Here is an 18757-nt window from a genome sequence, read left to right as displayed (position 1 = left end):
CTGTGTAGCAGTTGGCCTCCGACCGCGATTAGCTACTGTACTTATGATAGGAAAGGAATTGGGTCACTAAAGGTGGACCGCCATGGATGTTTCAGTAGAGCAGTTTTTGAATTAAAAACGTTTGCAAGGTGCTTTCTACAACAGCATCGACAAAGTGAATACATTCTAATAAATTATTGGTGGATATCGTGTGTCCAGATCAGGTGGTAATCATTAAGTGTGACACGAAGAGATACAGCACACAATTTCAGTCAGGGCGAAAAATCAACAGCAGCCAGTGGTGTTTTTCTCTTAAATTATTTTAATTTCTTGTGTACACTAAAAGTAAATTTACACACTAAAGTCTGAAAAGAACCAGGGCATGCATATTAACCTTTTTACAGGCTCTTCAAGTCTATTGTCTGTTTCCATAGGAATTTCCCCGTACATTTTACAGCCCATAGTTTCTGTACACAGTCTGAAGCCACAGCGAACTATGATTACACCCACTTCATCTTTACAATGTGCAAAATCCTCCTTAAAACAGGTTACAGTGGTAAAACAGAAGAGACGTGGGGGGGAAACAAAAAAACAAAAACAAAACAAAACGTCGACCGCAAGCGGAGCAGAAGCACTCGTAACGTCGAAATAACGGGAAACATGGAAGCGGATATTGGTCCCTCAATTCCTTGTGATTCGTGTTGATTATCACCGTCTTAAGCTCCTTCAAAGGTAAACACTTCTAAAGTACTCTATGTCAGTGGTTTCAACTGTAGTAATTCCCTCCCTCCCAAAAGAAAACAAGAATAAAACAAAAAACATTTGTCTGTGCCGAACTGGCATTTGTAGAGCCACAGGTTGAGTAGTCTTTACTTACGTATCAAACCCACAATCAGACGAACAAAAATAATACACAATAGAGATGGAACTTGTACGAATGAAGAAATAAAGTTTAGGGTAAAATCTACGGAGTAAAACAAACGAGAAATTTAAAACTAAGGCAATTAAACACGACACGAAACATTCCGCTGGATTTTGCAGGCAGTGTGGTTTCAAGTTGTCGTAGATATTTATAGATTTTTCAAATTCACTTTTTGTACTCGTGCCTTGCAAAGACTTTAACCAGTATTATCTCACAACGACGAACACTAACAACCCCAGCACAGGAAAAAAAGTAACAATCTTCCAGAAAAAGAAAAGAAAAGAACTGAAACTCATCCCTGATTATTTACAGATTAATTCCCCTATTATAAACAAGACTTACTTCATAGGACTTCGGTCTATAAATAAATATATGCTTTTATTTTTCATATTCACTGTTATTACACCATCTGCGGAGCTCGTTGACGGACAGAGACAGACAGATGCATCGCGGGTGCCTGCCCTACACTTCTTCATTGAGAGGATAGTGGGTGAATGGAAAAACTTCATTAAAATAATATTATACTTAAAAAAAAAAAAAAAAGAACAGAATCAGACAGGGAAAATAAAGAGTGATAAAAGTGATTGAAGAGGTGGAGGGGTGGGGGTGGGGGGCAGTGGGCGGGGCCAGGGTGTCAGTCAGGTGAGGGGGCGGAGCATCCCAGTGGCGTCAGCGTGGCTGGGAACATCAGAACCTTCGCCTGCATGAAGGAGAGGTCCGGCAGGCCAGAGATCACCTTCACCGCCTCCGCGCTCAGATTCTCCTCTTTCCTGGGCTTCCTGTGGAGAGAGGGAGGGAGGGAGAGAGGGAGGGAGGGGGGGAGAGGGGGGAGAGGGATGGAAAGAGGGAGACAGGGAGGTGGGAGAGAGAGAGGGGAGAGGGGGAGAAAGAGAGGGAGGGAGAGAGGAGGAGGAAGTAAAAGGGTAGAGAAAGAGAGCGACAGGGAGGTGGGAGAGAGATAGAGGGGGAGGGAGAGAGGGAGGAGAGGGAGAGAAAGAGACCGAGAAGCAGCTGTTACCCACAGACCTCACACCACAGCTCCCCCCCCCGTCAGCCATCAGAGTCCGCCATGACCCACCCCACCCCCATGTCCTTACCTCACCCAGCTCCCCACCCTGTCTGCATTAACAAGCACCACCTCCCCCCGCCCCACACGACCCTACACACTGCCACATTCACTGACGTCTGGCTCCCTCTAGTGGCCTTCAGTAAAACTCTCCTGTCATAGACACTCAGCCTGTATCCCACTGCTGCCCAACCCTGTTCCTGGAGGTTTTAACTCCAATCCTATCAGAGCACACCTCATTCAACAGCTAGAGCAGGGCTGCCCAACCCTGTTCCTACTGACTGGCCAGACTGTCTTCACACCTGACTCCCAGGTAAAGGAAGGGCAGCAAATCAGCAGTTCTCAGCCCTCGAGGACCGTGGTGTGCTGATCCCCGTTTTAAGCCTACAGCTGTACTGACGTTTGAACTACATTTCCCAGAATGCTCAGAGTTGATTGATATAAGCCTACAGCTGTACTGACATTTGAACTACATTTACCAGGCTGCTCAAAGTTAATTGCTGTAGGCCTACAGCTGTACAGACGTTTGAACTACCCTTCCCAGGACGCTCAAAGTTAATCGATAGAGGCCTACAGCTGCACTGACGTTTGAACTACCCTTCCCAGGACGCTCAAAGTTAATCGATACAAGCCCGACAGCTGCGCTGACGTTTGAACTACATTTCCCAGCATGCCGTGTGCAGAGGGGGGGGGACACTGACCTGGTGGAGGTGCTGGTCTTGTCCACGGTGGACATGAGCCGGGCGAAGGCGTCGGCGATGCGGCTGCCGGTGTTGCTGGTGTCCATCTTGGCCGTGGTCAGCTCGTAGAGCTCCGGGTCCACACCTTCAGGGCCACCAGAGAGACGGGCGGTCAGAGACGGGCGGTCAGAGACGGCACGGCCGATTAACCGCTTTAAGACCGGGACGGGCAAGCAGGGCCGGTGTGGGTCTACGCTCTGCTCTGAGAGGCTCAGCGATCTGCTCGGGGTCCTTCTGCATAACGACTCGTTGTGACGCATCGCAACTTTGATTGCTGTGAACGTTTGATTGACGTGTTCAGACCTTAGCTGTTCCGGCCGTTGCTCGATTAAAAGTAAAACTGCCGGGAAATATAATGTGTCGTAATATCTCGGCGATGTTTCGACAATGTACATGCGACTATTTCACCACAGCAGAGGCGTAAACTGTTCTTTTTATTGTGATTATGTTATTATTTAAGCATACACACGTATTGTCTCAACGGACTCTGCCACGCCCAACACACTGTAATGTGTGCATTATAATACCACAAACACTAATGGTCAAGTATGTGCATTTATAAATATTTAACTAGCGCTGTGCTCTTGCCTTCAGAGCAGTTTCCTACATTGCTGACCAGGAATGTTCTTTCACTGCCTGATCACAATAATCTACAGCAATCCAAACGGGACACTTCATGACACATCACGACACAACAGAGACACGCAAGGACCCGGAGCCGAGCGTCGACCAACACCGCTTCTCTTCCTGGATTTCAGACTTTACCAAACTCCTACTCCTTACGTAATCCGTCATTCATAGCCACATCCTGTGATATAGGCAGCAGCTGATGAATGTTCTCGCCTTGTAGCATTTTATTGTGGTCTAATTTCCAAGTGAATCGGTCATGGGGCATATTGGCTAATGATCTGATTGAGGCAGGGTAACTGGTGGCAGCAAAATCCTGCATACACACTGGCCCTCCAGGACTGGAGTTAATCCTGCAGACACTGCGGTCCTCCAGGACTGGAGTTAATCCTGCAGACACTGCGGCCCTCCAGGACTGGAGTTAATCCTGCAGACACTGCGGTCCTCCAGGACTGGAGTTAATCCTGCAGACAATGCGGCCCTCCAGGACTGGAGTTAATCCTGCAGACACTGTGGCCCTCCAGGACTGGAGTTAATCCTGCAGACACTGTGGCCCTCCAGGACTGGAGTTAATCCTGCAGACACTGTGGCCCTCCAGGACTGGAGTTAATCCTGCAGACACTGTGGCCCTCCAGGACTGGAGTTAAACCTGCAGACACTGCGGCCCTCCAGGACTGGAGTTAAACCTGCAGGCACTGCGGCCCTCCAGGACTGGAGTTAAACCTGCAGACACTGCGGCCCTCCAGGACTGGAGTTAAATCTGCAGACACTGCGGCCCTCCAGGACTGGAGTTTCCCATCCCTGGTTTAAGAACTACAGGGCTCTAATGAAGTCCTCTGTGTCTCAATGAATCTTTTATGGAAAGTGATATTGGCAATACATTCATACAAGTGAGGCTTCATAAAATACAGGCTTTGTATTTAATCCCTCCAGGATCATTCTGTGTGTGCATATTACCACAGAACAGCCGAACAGACAGTAAGAAAGGCAAACTTAATTACTCCCTGCAGTTGCTCCATCTTGCTCTGGTTCGTAAATTTCAGGACCTTTATGTCAGAATAACTACACCGGGCTGCCTGCGGACAGAACCGGCTCTAACTGCCCCACAGAGAGAGAGCTGGTGCGTGGGTCTTTTAACCAGACAAACGAGAAGGGGTGAAACACTGCCACCTAGCCCAGTATTGCACGCATGCAGACACACACACAAAACACACTGCACAGCACCACACACACAAAACACACCGCACAGCACCACACACACAAAACACACTGCACTGCACCACACACACACACACAGTCTAAGCGGTTCTGTTTGACCAAACCACTTTAAAAGACCCACATACAGCATTTATTCATTGATAAATTGGCCAGCTCAATTGCGATTGGACAAAAGGCTAAATGACACACTTCTGACTAGAACCTCAATTGATTTGTATCCCTCTGGAACTAGCTATTCATATTTGGGCTTAACTACTGGGACAGAATTTACTCAGCTATATAAAAGTAACAGCATGTCCATAACACTAGTTCCATTTGAAGTCCTTCCTGACAGATGAACTGGTCACCCCTGCCTTTAAGAGTCACTCCATCAACCAGGTGATTTGACGTGTTAGATTAAAGAGAACAGCTAAGACAGGACAGACAGTGACATCACTTCCTGTGAACCGCGTGGCCTCCCCAGGCCAGTAGAACTGCGTCTCAGTGATAAACTTCGAGGGAGTCGGGCTCTTTAAACGACATTGAAAAGCGACAGTACAGAGGAAAGGCCCGTCCACATCAAGAACCATAACTATGAATACGGAGTCCACACCCAGTGATTTCGTTGCATGAGCTTGCATGAACGATAAAACGCTGACAGCCAATCAAAATCCATCCAAATTTACACGGCGTCACGTTAAAAATGGCAGATGGCATAGCCGAGAGGCTATTCACAGAAGGTTATGGTTCGTATGTTCACATCCTTATGGTTATAGTTATGGTTATGGATATCGTTATGGTTAACTATATGGTGTGGACGGGAAGAGTGCTGGGGAGGACGCGCGAGTGTCACACGAAGCAACGAGCGAGGCGGCCATTTTAACGGCCTACTGAGAACAGGAAGTGACAAACAGGAAGAGGAAGTGACAGACAGGAAGAGGAAGTGACAGACAGGAAGTTGGGGTTTGGGGGGGGTGGGGGGGTCACACTCTTGCTGACCTGGGATAGAGGTGGCGCTGCTAGAGCTAGAGTCGTCCACCGGTCCAAAGAAGTCAAGGTTGAGCAAACAGGACCCTCCGCTGGCTGGAGAGGGCGGCAGCGTTCGGACAGACAGACGGACGGCGAGAGGGGGAGGGGGGGGGGGGTTACGCGTGGAAGAAGCAGGGGGCAGAGACGCACGCCACACACGCGTACTCTTATTAGTACAGGAGAAAAACACAAGAGGCAACAAAATGGCCAACGACAGAAGACCTGGCCGGTGGTTAATGAGGAGAAGAGGATTCTACAGAGCAGAGGAATCGGTTAGTTCTGCCAGACAGAATCAAGAATCAAGTCACAGGAGAATTTCACACATACAGAGATAATACCGTTCAGTTCTTAAGTTTGACCCCTTGTCTATTTTTTTTTTTTTTTTTTTTTGTTGTTGCAGGATTTCATGTTCATCTCCACGCTGCGGTTGTGTTGAGATCAGTGACAGGAAACGCCGCTGATCCCAGATCAGCCACCCGATGGGAGCGATGTTGGGAAGGTGACCATGACTACAGGTCCCATGTCGTGGAAAAGGACATTTCCCTCGATAAGATTATAAAGGGGCTGTAGCTGCTGTGAAAACAGTGTGAAAGTATAAAGTGTGACGTCACAACTACAGACTCGTTTGCGTAGCGCCTTCAGCACGGCTCAGTAGGGAGCTGTTCTTAAAATTAACCATTCAACCTGAGATTCATCCTATTACAGAAAATATATTAAATATATATACAAAAATCTGTAAAGCCTATAAAAAAATAAAGCCTATTTTTAAATGAAATATAATTGTATGAAATCATGAATTGCAAGTTGCAGAAAAACGCTCAAAGTGAAATATTCCCCCCATCTCAGCGTGTGAAGCTTATACCTCTATCGATACTGAGCGAGTCTTTACCTGCTTGATGTGTTAACGTGCACACCTGGGGCCGTATTACAGAAACATCCTAACCTGGACAACCCTGTCTTACCTGCACAGTAACCATGGTAATTACAGGTAGGACCTTATGTAAGAAAACAGCCGTTACAGAACAAATGTTCTGAAGTCTGTACAGAAGCATCCTAACTTCCCAAAATCCTGATCTTATAACTTTTCCCATCTTAACTTTGGACTTTAAATAAAGATAAAGGCTTAAGCCCCCGACCAATCACACTGTTAATACAGAAGTAAGTGCGGAGTAAAGCTGGTGTAGACCCTGCTGTGTGCTGTCAGGGTCCCTGTGGAAAGCTGGGCTTCCACAGCGTGCGATGTCCACAGAGACACCATAGAGAGACGTACCGTCGAGAGGGTTCGTAAGGCCACTGCTGCTCCAGTCGAACTGGACGGGAGGGAGCGCCTCCTGGTGGCGGGAAGAACAAACAGCAACAACAAACACGTGAGGCCCAGCAGGTAAGGTATCCGCCGTTAAACACAAGAGAAGAAATTAACTGAACAATTAGTGCTACGGATTGGCCAGACTGTCTTCAGACCTGACTCCCAAGTAAAAGGGAGGGTGCAAAAGAGATTTAAGAGATGTACTTTATTGAACCCCGTGGGGTAATGTGTCCTCTGCATTTGACCCATCCGAGTTGCTTAGGACCAGTGGGCAGCCACAGTGCAGCGCCCGGGGACCAGCTCCAGTTCTGAGGCCAGAGCCTCGGTCAAGGGCAACGGCAGGAGCACGCCTAACCTGACACGCACGTCTGAGTGTGGGAGGAAACCAGAGTAACCGCAGTAAACCCACATGAACACGGGGGGAGAACATGCTAGCTCCACACAGAGAGGATCTGGCCGGTCGGGATTCGAACCCAGAACCTCCCTCTTGCGAGGCGGTAGTGGTTAACCACAGCAGCAGCAGTCGTCATGGAAACAGTCGTCCCCAGCTGCAGGCTGTGTCGGGGTCACGACCCTGACTCACACAGAGGTGTGACTGCAGTGTGCTACAGCCCAAAGGCCCGCTGTGACCCGAGAGAGGTGCTCACCTGGCTGGGGTGGGGGCTGTGACCTGTGACCTGTGACCTGAGAGAGGTGCTCACCTGGCTGGGGTGGGGGCTGTGACCTGTGACCCGAGAGAGGTGCTCACCTGGCTGGGGTGGGGGCTGTGACCTGTGACCTGTGATCTGAGAGAGGTGCTCACCTGGCTGGGGTGGGGGCTGTGACCTGTGACCTGTGACCTGAGAGAGGTGCTCACCTGGCTGGGGTCGGGCGAACACGGGCTGGTCTCCGGGGAAACGGGCGGCGCTTGTGCGATGGAGGCGATCTTCTCCGCGGCAGAGACGGGTTTTACCGGCTCTTTAGTGGGCTCCAGCATTCCCTGAGAGAGAGAGCGAGAGACATTAACACTGTACTGAGAGAGAGAGAGAGAGAGAGAGAGACATTAACACTGTACTGAGAGAGAGAGAGACATTAACACTGTACTGAGAGAGAGAGAGAGAGAGAGAGATTAACACTGTACTGAGAGAGAGAGAGAGAGAGACATTAACACTGCACTGAGAGACAATATCACACACACACACACACACACACACACACACACACACTCACCAGGCTTGCTGCGTACATGGGCACGATCACCGGCTGTTTCTTCTGCCCCGTGAACAGCTGTGTGTGTGTGGGGGGGGGGGGTTAAACAGTACACACACAACATTATCACTGCTGTGTAAACACAGCACAGATGTATTAACGCATCACAGCCATAGTTAAGTGCTATATGACACACTTCATATTCTATATGTCATTTGGCAGCACTCCTCTGGTTAAAACAAACCAATAGCCTCGTGGTTAAGGTACATGACTGGGACCGGGAAGGTTGGTGGTTCAAGCCCCGGTGTAGCCGCAGTAAGAACAGCTGTTGGGCCCTTAGCCCCCACATTGCTCCAGTGGGGACTGTCCCCTGCTTTGTCTAATTTAGCGTCAACTAAATAAGAGGTTATAATGATAAATAATCATAAAAACTCACAATGTTCCGGGTGTCGATGCCCAGGGAGCAGAGCAGGGCCTTGTTGCTATGGGAACCGCCCCACTGGTACCGCAGCCCCAGTGCATCATGGATCTCCAGCAGCTGCCGCCAGACTCTGCCCAGGTCCCTGCACCAATCACACCGCGGCGCGGTCACACGGTCAGGCACGGTCACACGGTCAGGGCAGACGTGTCGCATGGTTAGGCGTGCGCCCGTGTAGATGTGGGGGGGACTGTAGGCCAGTGTCGAATGTGCTTGAGTGGGATCCGGGAGGTTGGTGGTTCAAGCCCCAGAGTAGCCACTGTAAAATCAGTGCACCTGTTGGGCCATTGAGCAAGGCCCTCAACGCCATATTGCTCCAAGGAAAATTGGCCCCTGCTTAGTCTAATCAACTGTAAATCACTTTGGATAAAAGTGTCAGCTAAATAAGTGTAATGTAATGTGTCAGATGTGTTGTGTCATTTTTCAGACAGAGATGTAAATCAGAGGTTGCAGGTTCAAATCTCACACAGGGGCACAGCACTTGCAGTCCAGAGAAGGTGCCTGATCTGCTGTGTTCTAGTACAGACCCAGCTGTATGACGCAAACTGTACCTTAAAAACAAGCTAATATTTCCTCCTTGAGATAAAAAAAAAAATCTAAAATCTTATTACTAAGACCAAGATGCTTGTTAAGACAGCCATGTTTTGCAGTGTGTAATCTAAGTGCACTCAGCCAAACATCCTGCTGCCCCCCCCCCAGCCCTGTGTGCCTGACAGCAGCTGCGCTATCGCCCCCCCCCCCCACCCCCCGCGGTCGCCGTGACGACGGCGGTACTCACTCGTGTGGCGCGGGGGTGTCCTCCTCCTCCCCCTCCTCCTCCCCCTCCCCCCTCCTCGCGGGCTCCAGGAGGACCCCCAGTGTCAGCACCTCCTCCCCCCACTCCGGGGCGGGCGCGCCAGGGAACGAGAGGAGGAACAGCCGCTCCAGACGGTCGGACAGGGACACCTGGGGGGAGACGGGGAGGTTATCCTAAACTACACCACCTATGACACAGCGTATGGAGGTGATTATCACAGGTGTGCTTTCTCCTGTGGACGGTGGGTGAATGGGCTGTTTGTGTGATGTAATGTTCCCAGGGATCAGAGGCGCTGCAGAACGCTTCTGTTTACACTTTACTGATAACTCTGTGTGAGTGTGTGAGTGTGTGTGAGTGCATGAGTGTGTGTGTGTATGTGTGAGTGTGTGTGTGTGTGTGTGTGTGTGTGTGTGAGTGCGTGTGCGCGTGTGTGTGTGTGCGAGTGCGTGTGTGTGCGCCCACGTACACAGCCCAGGAGGATGACATGCCGCACGCACGCACACTCACACACACACACACACACAAACACTCACGCACGCACACTCACACACACAAACACTCACACACGCACTCACACACACACACACACACACTCACGCACTCACGCACTCACGCACACACGCACACACGCACACTCACACACACACACACACACACACAAACACTCACGCACGCACACACACACACACACACACACACACGCTCACACACACCCCCACACACGCACACGCGCACACACACACACTCACACACACACACACACACACACTCACACACACACTCACACACACACTCACACACACACTCACACACACACACACACACACAGTTCCTGCAGTAATATTCGTGAGAAGCGAGGAACGAGTCTGACCAAAATCACGCAGCGTTTAATCTTCACTGTGATTCGGTTGCCATGACTACAGTAATTACTTCCGTTCCACGCAGACCAAAAAAAAAAAAAGGATCAATTCTAAGCCAGGAGGGGGCACCAATGACACAAACTGAGAAAAACAAGAAAGTTTCTGTGATGAAGCGAATACTCAATATCTAAAGCTGTGAGAAAGAAAGAAAAGGTAATCTCCTCCTCTGATTTGGGGAAAAAACACAGAGAGATGAGAAACACAGTCAGCTAACCTGCTTCATGCTCACATTACACACCTCTAAATCACACACACCCACCTCTAAATCACACACACCCACCCCTAAATCACACACACACCCACCTCGAAGTCACACACACCCACCCCTCAATCACACACACACCCACCTCTAAATCACACACACACCTCTAAATCACACACACACACACCCACCTCTAAATCACACACACACCCACCTCTAAATCACACACAAACACACACCCCTAAATCACACACACACACACACACACACACACACACACACACACACACACACACCCACTTCTAAATCACACACACACACCTCTAAATCACACACACAAACACACCTCTAAATCACACACACACACACACACGACACACATACACACACACCTCTAAATCACACACAAACACACACACACACGACACACATACATACACACCGCTAAATCACATACACACACACACACACACACACACACACACACACATATTGCCGTTACCACTTTACCTCTGATAACCGTGCAGCCCATCTCACACAAACTGCCGTTATCTTACGTCTCTCAATTATCCTCCCTCTCTCAACCCACCCCCACACACACACACACACAAGCTGAAATTCACTGTTTAAAACCGGGCAAATAGACGTCAAGGGAAACTCATTTGTTTTTAACTAGCTGGCCTACAGGTTGTCATGGTGACGCTCAGCGAGCAGGCTTGTCCCAGCCCCCACCCCATTGGTCAGAATTTCTGCGGAAGATTCCGGATGCACTTCATTGCTGGTGGACTGTGAGGCCAATTTTTCTGCCATGGGGCGTCTGAAGAGGAGCGGAACCGAATGTTGAATTTGAGTTGGGAGCGGCTGATTGGTGGGTGGTGTGGGGGGTATAATCACCGCACACAGAGAAATGTCCAGAACACATTTCCAGACATTCAGTGCTGTAGTCGGCTATGCGGTGTGTCAGCTGTGGGATAAATTATGCCTACGCTGTCCACACCAAGAACTATAGCAATAAACCACAACCATAACCATAACAATGTGAGCATCCACGCTAATGAACCATAATCTTCTGTAAATAGTGGCACCAAGCCTTTCTGAACGTTGTGACCTGTAAATTCCCATGGATTTTGATTGGCTGTCAATGTTTTTATCGTTCATGCAGCTGGAAAAAAAGAAATTGCTCTAAAAGTGATTCCAACTAAATCGTTTACACCAGAGGTGTCCAATCTTATCCTAAAAGGGCCGGCGTGGGGGCAGGTTTTTGTTTTAACCCAGCAGTAACACACCTGATTATACTCATGAACTAATCGTGGTCTTTAATCAAGACCTTGATGAGTAGAATCAGCTGTCTTAGTCCTGTGCTAAAACAATAACCTGCACACACACCGGCCCTCTGGATAAGATTGGACACCCCTGGTTTACACTGTTGTTGTCGTTATAGTGCTGTGGTTTCTTAGTTTCTTAAGGAGATGGTCACTTTAATCTATTATAATCGATTCTAACATTCCCGAATCGATGCGGTTGAATTGCCACCTTAAGATCGGTGCATTTTCACACCCCTGTTATTGTGATGGCCGTGGCCGAGTGGGAAAGGGTCAGGAGCCAATGAGCTACGAGAGGTGAGCTCGACTGACCAATGAGAGGCAAGTGCTGACAGGTAAATGTCCCACAATCCCCTGGGGCATGCACGCACTGCACGCGCTCAGAAGACCGCGACAGCTCTTATCGGAGTTCTCCCTCCTTCCAAAAAAGCCTTGAATCCTTTCATTTAAAGTTCAGCTGCAGTAATTGCCCTTGTTCAGTCAATTATCTTCCCTCCAAGAGCTAATGCCGCAACCTGCTGTCTGGAGGGGAGGCTCTCCTCCTGCTGCTACACCGTGTGATAACCTACGCTGCACACGATAACCTACACCCTGTGCGATAACCTACACCGTGAGGTCTAGAGACGCAATGCAGAGACGGCATTCCACCAGAGCAAGAAAAAACACTTGTGACTTGAAGCTGAAAAAAAAACTCTTTGACAGCTTTAAAAGAACACCAGAACAAAAAAACTAAACAAAAATCCCTTATCACAGCAAATGAGCAGCAGTGCCAAAGATGAAAGATAACGTTTTTTTTGTGACCCTGGTGTCATATGAACAATTTTTTTGTATTTTTTTTTACTTCAGTCTGATTGGCTTCAGTTGTAGAATCCAACACCCACACATTCCACCAGTCATCTCCGGCCTGTGTGATGTCACAACAATTCCATTCTATTTGGGCCGAGTGTTCCATTACCCAGCAGTCAGTGCAGTTTGCAGTGGGAGTGTGTGGCCCACGCACACTAAAATATGAGGATGTAGCACAACAATGAAATCAGCCCACTTCAACATGGCGTATTAAGCCTTGTGTATCTACACCCGTTCTCAACAGTGAGGTCTCATATTTCCCACCACTACATAAACTGTGTTGTGGTTCTCTCCCATAAGCCCACAACACACCTTATCTGTCAACGCGGCAGTAATTCCACTGCCTAAAGCCATTTCACTGGGCTTTGTGTGAAATGATTAACAGGGTGGTTGAATGTGACACATGCCAGTTGTCTTTAGGCAACAACGAAACAAATGCGCATAATGGTTTCATTATTCAGTCATTGAAATGTATTTATTCTTTTTACATGCCTAAATTTCCTACCATAAAAGTTCACCCAAACTATCTGGGCGTGGTAATGAGAACCGTCAGTTACCTGTGATTGACAGACCCTGCTCCCACTTTCCACACATTGTTGTTCGTTACCATAGCGACCTCCATGATACGCACTCATCTTGGAAGACTGAATTTTCACAAGCTAGCTATTAATATCGATAGCAAAGGTAAGGACGCCGACTTATCCAATAATAATTTGCTCTAGCTAGCTAGCCAAGTTAAGATAAAAGCACACCTATAACCTCTGAGATCACAGGTGTCCGTTCTGCTTGGTTAAACGCACAGAGCCTGTCGTTCTTAAACTCACCCTGTAAGACCCTCTTTTCCATGTCGTTGCATGCCAAGCTTTAAGCAGGCTGCGCCAAATTATTAGCCATTAGCACCGCAGCCCAAAAACACCGTTTAATCGCAAGGGTCTCTCTCTCCATCCCTGGAAACTTGTAGAATTTTCCCCCTTAAACCCCCAGCTCAGGAGGAGAAGGTCTCAGAGTGTGCAGGTAAACGGGGCGCTTCAGGTACTCTTTAGCGGTGGGAAAATGGTGGGCATTGTCGGGCGGAACGGCGGGCTCTCATCATTATGTCGTGTCAATGCCGTGCTAATATCACGTTGTTATTATTGTCATTTTTTTTTATTTGTTTCACATTTTTTTTCCATTTCTAATTTTTTTTTTCTCCCAATTTGGTAGCCAATTGTACCCCATCTTCCAATTATCGATGTTGAGCCGAGGATACACCGCTAATCGACCCCGTCCCTCCGTGGCTCGGATGAATCCAGCGATCCTTCTCCAAGCCGTAGCGTCCCGCCCCGTGACCGGGGTGCTGTCGTATGCGGCGATCTCACTAACCCCCCCCGCCCCCCCCCCCCTCAAGTCCTGCCCCCCCCCCCTCAGAGCGGCGAGCCAATTATGCCGCTCCATGTGAGCCGGCCAAGCCAATTAAGAAGGGGACAATGTTAAGAATTGTCATTCTAGAGGACCCACTGACTGTTCTCCTTCTTATTTTTAGTTTTTTTTTGCTGAAGCAGTGGAAACCCTGGGTGTGGCCACAGCAGTTGCCTGAACTGTGAATAACCTGCTGTGTCTGAAGGTAACAAGAGTGCCTGCAGAACACGTAGTCCAGAGCGAGATGCTGGACTACATTTCCCATGAGCCCCTCTACAGCACACAGCCCCTGGTCTGAAGGGTACAGGCAGTCCCTGTCCCTGTCTCGCCAAACAAGCACATTCCGCTTGGCACGGCTGAGGGAGAGAGAGGGAGAGGCGGGGGAGAGAGAGAGACTGAGAGAAAGGGAGAGAGAGAGATGGAGAGAGGAAAGGAAACGGAGAGAGGGGGAGAGAGACAGAGAGGGGGAGAGAGGAAGAGAGACAGGGAGAGGGAGAGGAAGAGAGAGGGAGAGAGAGAGACTGAGAGAGAGACACAGAGGGAGAGAGGGTGATGGAAAGAGAGAGACGGAGAGGGAGAGAGGGTGATGGAGAGAGACAGGGAGAGGAAGAGGAAGAGAGAGGGAGAGAGAGAGACTGAGAGAGAGACACAGAGGGAGAGATGGAGAGGGAGAGAGGGTTGATGGAAGGAGAGAGACGGAGAGGGAGAGAGGGCGATGGAGAGAGAGGGAGAGGAAGAGAGAGGGAGAGAGAGAGACACAGAGGGAGAGATGGAGAGGGAGAGAGGGCGATGGAAGGAGAGACGGAGAGGGAGAGAGGCGATGGAGAGAGAGAGAGGGAGAGAGAGGGAGAGAGAGAGGGAGAGGAAGAGAGAAGGAGAGAGAGAGACTGAGAGAGAGACACAGAGGGAGAGACAGAGAGGGAGAGAGGCGATGGAGAGAGAGAGAGGGAGAGAGAGACTCCTTATCGACGGCTTAGCACAAGCTCTTAATCGGCCGCCATTAGAGAAGAGCTTTCCCAAAGCTGGCGACCCGTTGACAGGGCCCCAGTGACTCAGCGTGCGGGTGAGGACACACACAAAGGACCCGCTCCCTTCAGCCAGACATCTGAGCCTCTGTACACCGTATACCTATTCTCTCTACAGTCTACGATCTGCACGCGCGGCAAGACTGACTCCTGGAGCATCGCATGTACAAACCAGACAGGCCAAGTACAATTATCACGACAGAAACAAGTGACGTGACACGATCCAGGTCGTCAGCGAGAGCTGGGCTCCATACGTTTGAGCCAAACGTTACATCACATCACATCACAGGCATTTGGCAGACACTCTTAGCCAGAGTGACGTACAAACAAAAGTGCACACCCGTAACCAGGGATAAGTGCGTGGAAAGTACAGTTCCAAGTGCCAGAGTGATCACACAGATTAAAAACTTGGACCCCGTAGATTAATCCGATGAGACAAAATGTTAAGGAACAGAAAAGAGGGAAAAAGTTTCCTTTTAGTTTCCCCCCGAAGTCTGAACGTACTCCAGAGCACTGGAAAAAAATCGTCCGGCCTTCCTGTTAGCAGATCGCCCAAGAGGAAGTTCTGGCCTGGAGGGGGAAGGGCGGGGCGGGGGGGGGAGGAAGGGGCACGGGGGGGGCTCGAGCCCGGATCAGAGGCGTGCAGGAACGTGCGTGTTTACCCAGGGAGGGGTGTCCGCGCGCCCGGGGCCTGCAGTGCCCAGTCAGGTCACATTCCTGGGGGGCGTGTCGACGGCAGGAGGGTAATTCAGCCTCGTGCGTCTGAGATCGCCCGCGACGTTTGTCAGAGCGGCGTTCTCCCCTCCGTGACCCCCCCCCCCCCCCCCCCCTAATATCACACCGCGCCATCAGCTACCTCACATTCCAGGGCGGCGCAAACTCCGCGCGCACACACACCGCGAGCGATAACGTTTCACGATCGACATCACAGGCATACGGGCCGACGCTCTGATCAGGAGCGACGACCAAGAAAGTGCAAGTCATGAGCGGGGGGGGGCAAGTGCGCTGAAAGACCCGAGAGGGAAGCACAGTTTCTGTGCTGAGAATACAACAACGCCGGTGTTGGCTCAGGAGGTAAGAACAGTCGCCTGGCAGTCAGAGGGTTGCGGGTTCGATCCCACCATGGCATGTCGAAGTGTGCCTGAGCAAGACCCCTAACCCCCCCAATCGCTCCTGACGAGCTGGTTGGTGCCCTGCATGGTGGCCAATCGCCGTCGGTGTGTGAGTGTGTGTTTGTGTATGAATGGGTGAATGAGAAGCATCAATTGTATCATCGCTTTGGATAAAGACCCTATACAAATGCAGACATTTACCATTTACAACAAAGAGTAAGGACTTGGACCTTGTAGATTAGAGGAGAAGCAGAGAATTCACCGGACTCACCGACTGGCTGTCTCTCCTGCAGGTCTGGGAGCCCCCAGAAGGGGGCGCTGTGACAGGAGGGCTGTCCTGAAGTCGTTGCTGGTCCTCGGAACCTGTGGCGCTCTGCTGCTCCCCGAACGTGGCCCAAGAGGAGGCCGAGGTGTCGCCCGTGCCCTGGTCCTGGTCCTGGTCCTCGAAGGCGCTCCACCCAGAACCCGAATCCGGGCCGGCGTCCCCGGGCGCCGAGCTGAAATCCGCGAAGCTGTCGCTGCCGGGAAAATCTGCAAACCCTTCCTCCTCCTCCTCCTCCTCCTCACCCGCCCCCCCGCCGGCCTTTCCCTCGCACTCCCCCCCCTCCTCCTGAGGCGTGCCGAAGTCCCCAAAATCGCCCCCGTCGTCCCCGGAGTCCTTCGGCGAATCCGCCAACTGGGCGGGAAGCTCGGACTCAGTCCGGTCGAAGTCGGCGAAACCGGGGCCGCTAAACGAGCCGGCGTCGCCGAAGTCGCCGAAATCCTCCTCCTCCTCCTCCTCCTCTTCTTCCTCCTCGGTGGGACAGCTGGGGTCCGCGGGCGTGAGCGTCTCCTCCTCCGGACACGCCGAAGGGGCCGTTCCCGGCATGCTGAAGTCCCCGAAATCAGGCTCCCCGTCGGGGGTCCCGGCCTGGCAGAACGACGCGAAGCTCTCGCTCACCGACACCGACACCCCCACCTCGGTCTCCTCCGCCCCCTTCCCGCCCCCGCCCGCCCCCTTCCCGCCCCCGCCCGCCCCTCCGTCATCAGCCCCCGCCCCCGCGCACCCGTCCGACTGGTCCTCCTCCTCCTCCTCCTCCTCCTCCTGCCTCTCGCCGTTCTGGACGGCCGTGGCCCCGCTCTGGCCCGCTCCCCCCGCGGGTTCCGGGAGAGCGCTGCAGGAGTGCGCATCCCTCCGCTCCGTCTCCTCATCTGTGACGGAGCCCCCGTCCCCGTTCATCAGGGTCTCCACGGCGACAGCGGGGAGGTCAGAGGTCACGGGCGGCGTCGACCGAGAGTCCCTGACTCCGTTCTCCTCCGCGCACGACTCCGCCCGACCCGGGCCTGACAACCGCCCGTCGACGTCACCGTCGGCCAATCGCTTCCCTCCGTCCGACCCCTCCCGCTCCCCGCCCTCTCTCGTGTCCGACTCGGTCACCCGCTCCGACGCCTCGCCACCGAAGGCGGAAAAGTCGTCGAATTCGTCCTCGGTGTTGGGCGGGGAGTCCGGGGCGGGGGCGGCGGTCCCTTTGTTTGCGGGGCGCTCGAGCGGGGGACAGGGGGAGCTCGGGTCCTCGCCGTCGAAGGTGCCGAACCCGTTCGTGAGGACCTCTCCCACGGCGAAGCCCCCGTTGCAGCTGTGGTTCTCCGCCTTGGTCCGGCCGCCCGGCGGGTCGGGCTCGGACGAGTTCAAGCGGTTCTGGTCGAGCGGCTTTCTCAGTTCCTCGGCACTGACGGTTTTCACAGGGGCCCGGGGGCCCGCGCTCGAGTCCGCCCCCTGGTGGCCGGAGGCCGAGAGGGCGGGGGGCGGCGCGGGCTCGGCGAACGGGCCGGGGGGCGAGGTGTCGGCCGCGGTGGCCGTCTGCGCCTGCCCGAACACGGCCTGGGTGTCGAACTCGGTGAAGCTGACGCTGGCGGGCACGCCGGCGAAGGCCCCGAAGTCGCCGAAGTCGTCGTCATCGTCCTCCGCCCCGTCGTCCAGCGGGGGCGGGGAGGAGGAGTACATGCGGATCACTTCGGGCTCCATCGCCCCGCGGCGGGGTCTCCGGGGGGGTGGGGGGGGTGGGCCTCACACCTGCGGGAACAACACACGATGGTCAGTCAAAATGCACTGCGACCTACGACCTTTACACTCCCCTCTTAAGCTACCATTAGGGAGGCTTGTGACAGAATTAGACAACAATTTAAGTCATTCAAAAGAAAATTTGAATTACACTGACCTTGACATTTCCACATACACCTACAGCCAATGAAACCGCAGTTACATTCATCTACAGCCAATGAAACCGCAGTTACATTCATCTACAGCCAATGAAACCGCAGTTACATTCATCTACAGCCAATCAAACCGCAGTTACATTCATCTGCAGCCAATCAAACCGCAGTTACATTCATCTACAGCCAATCAAACTGCAGTTACATTCATCTACAGCCAATCAAACCGCAGTTACATTCATCTACAGTCAATCAACCCGCAGTTACATTCATCTGCAGCCAATCAAACCGCAGTTACATTCATCTACAGCCAATCAAACCGCAGTTACATTCATCTACAGCCAATCAAACCGCAGTTACATTCATCTACAGCCAATCAAACCGCAGTTACATTCATCTACAGCCAATCAA

The 18757-nt window shown here is 51.7% G+C and overlaps 1 protein-coding gene across 1 annotated transcript; it reads right to left on the bottom strand.

Moving 5' to 3' along the window:
* Positions 1-281: 281 nt before the first annotated feature.
* On the bottom strand, positions 282-18198 carry aftpha (aftiphilin a). Its single transcript, XM_061223003.1, has 9 exons — positions 16425-18198; positions 9311-9477; positions 8491-8617; positions 8076-8132; positions 7723-7845; positions 6831-6891; positions 5531-5614; positions 2669-2792; positions 282-1680 (listed from the first exon to the last, which is right to left on the bottom strand). The coding sequence occupies exons 1-9, from the start codon at positions 18156-18158 to the stop codon at positions 1536-1538; spliced, it is 2622 nt and encodes an 873-aa protein (XP_061078987.1). The 5' UTR covers positions 18159-18198; the 3' UTR covers positions 282-1535.
* Between the last annotated feature and the right edge of the window lie 559 nt (positions 18199-18757).

This window comes from Conger conger, chromosome 2, assembly GCF_963514075.1.
Source record: "Conger conger chromosome 2, fConCon1.1, whole genome shotgun sequence".
NCBI lineage: Eukaryota > Metazoa > Chordata > Actinopteri > Anguilliformes > Congridae > Conger > Conger conger.
Note: the sequence above shows the minus strand (reverse complement) of the source record. Positions and strands in the feature narration are given on the sequence as shown.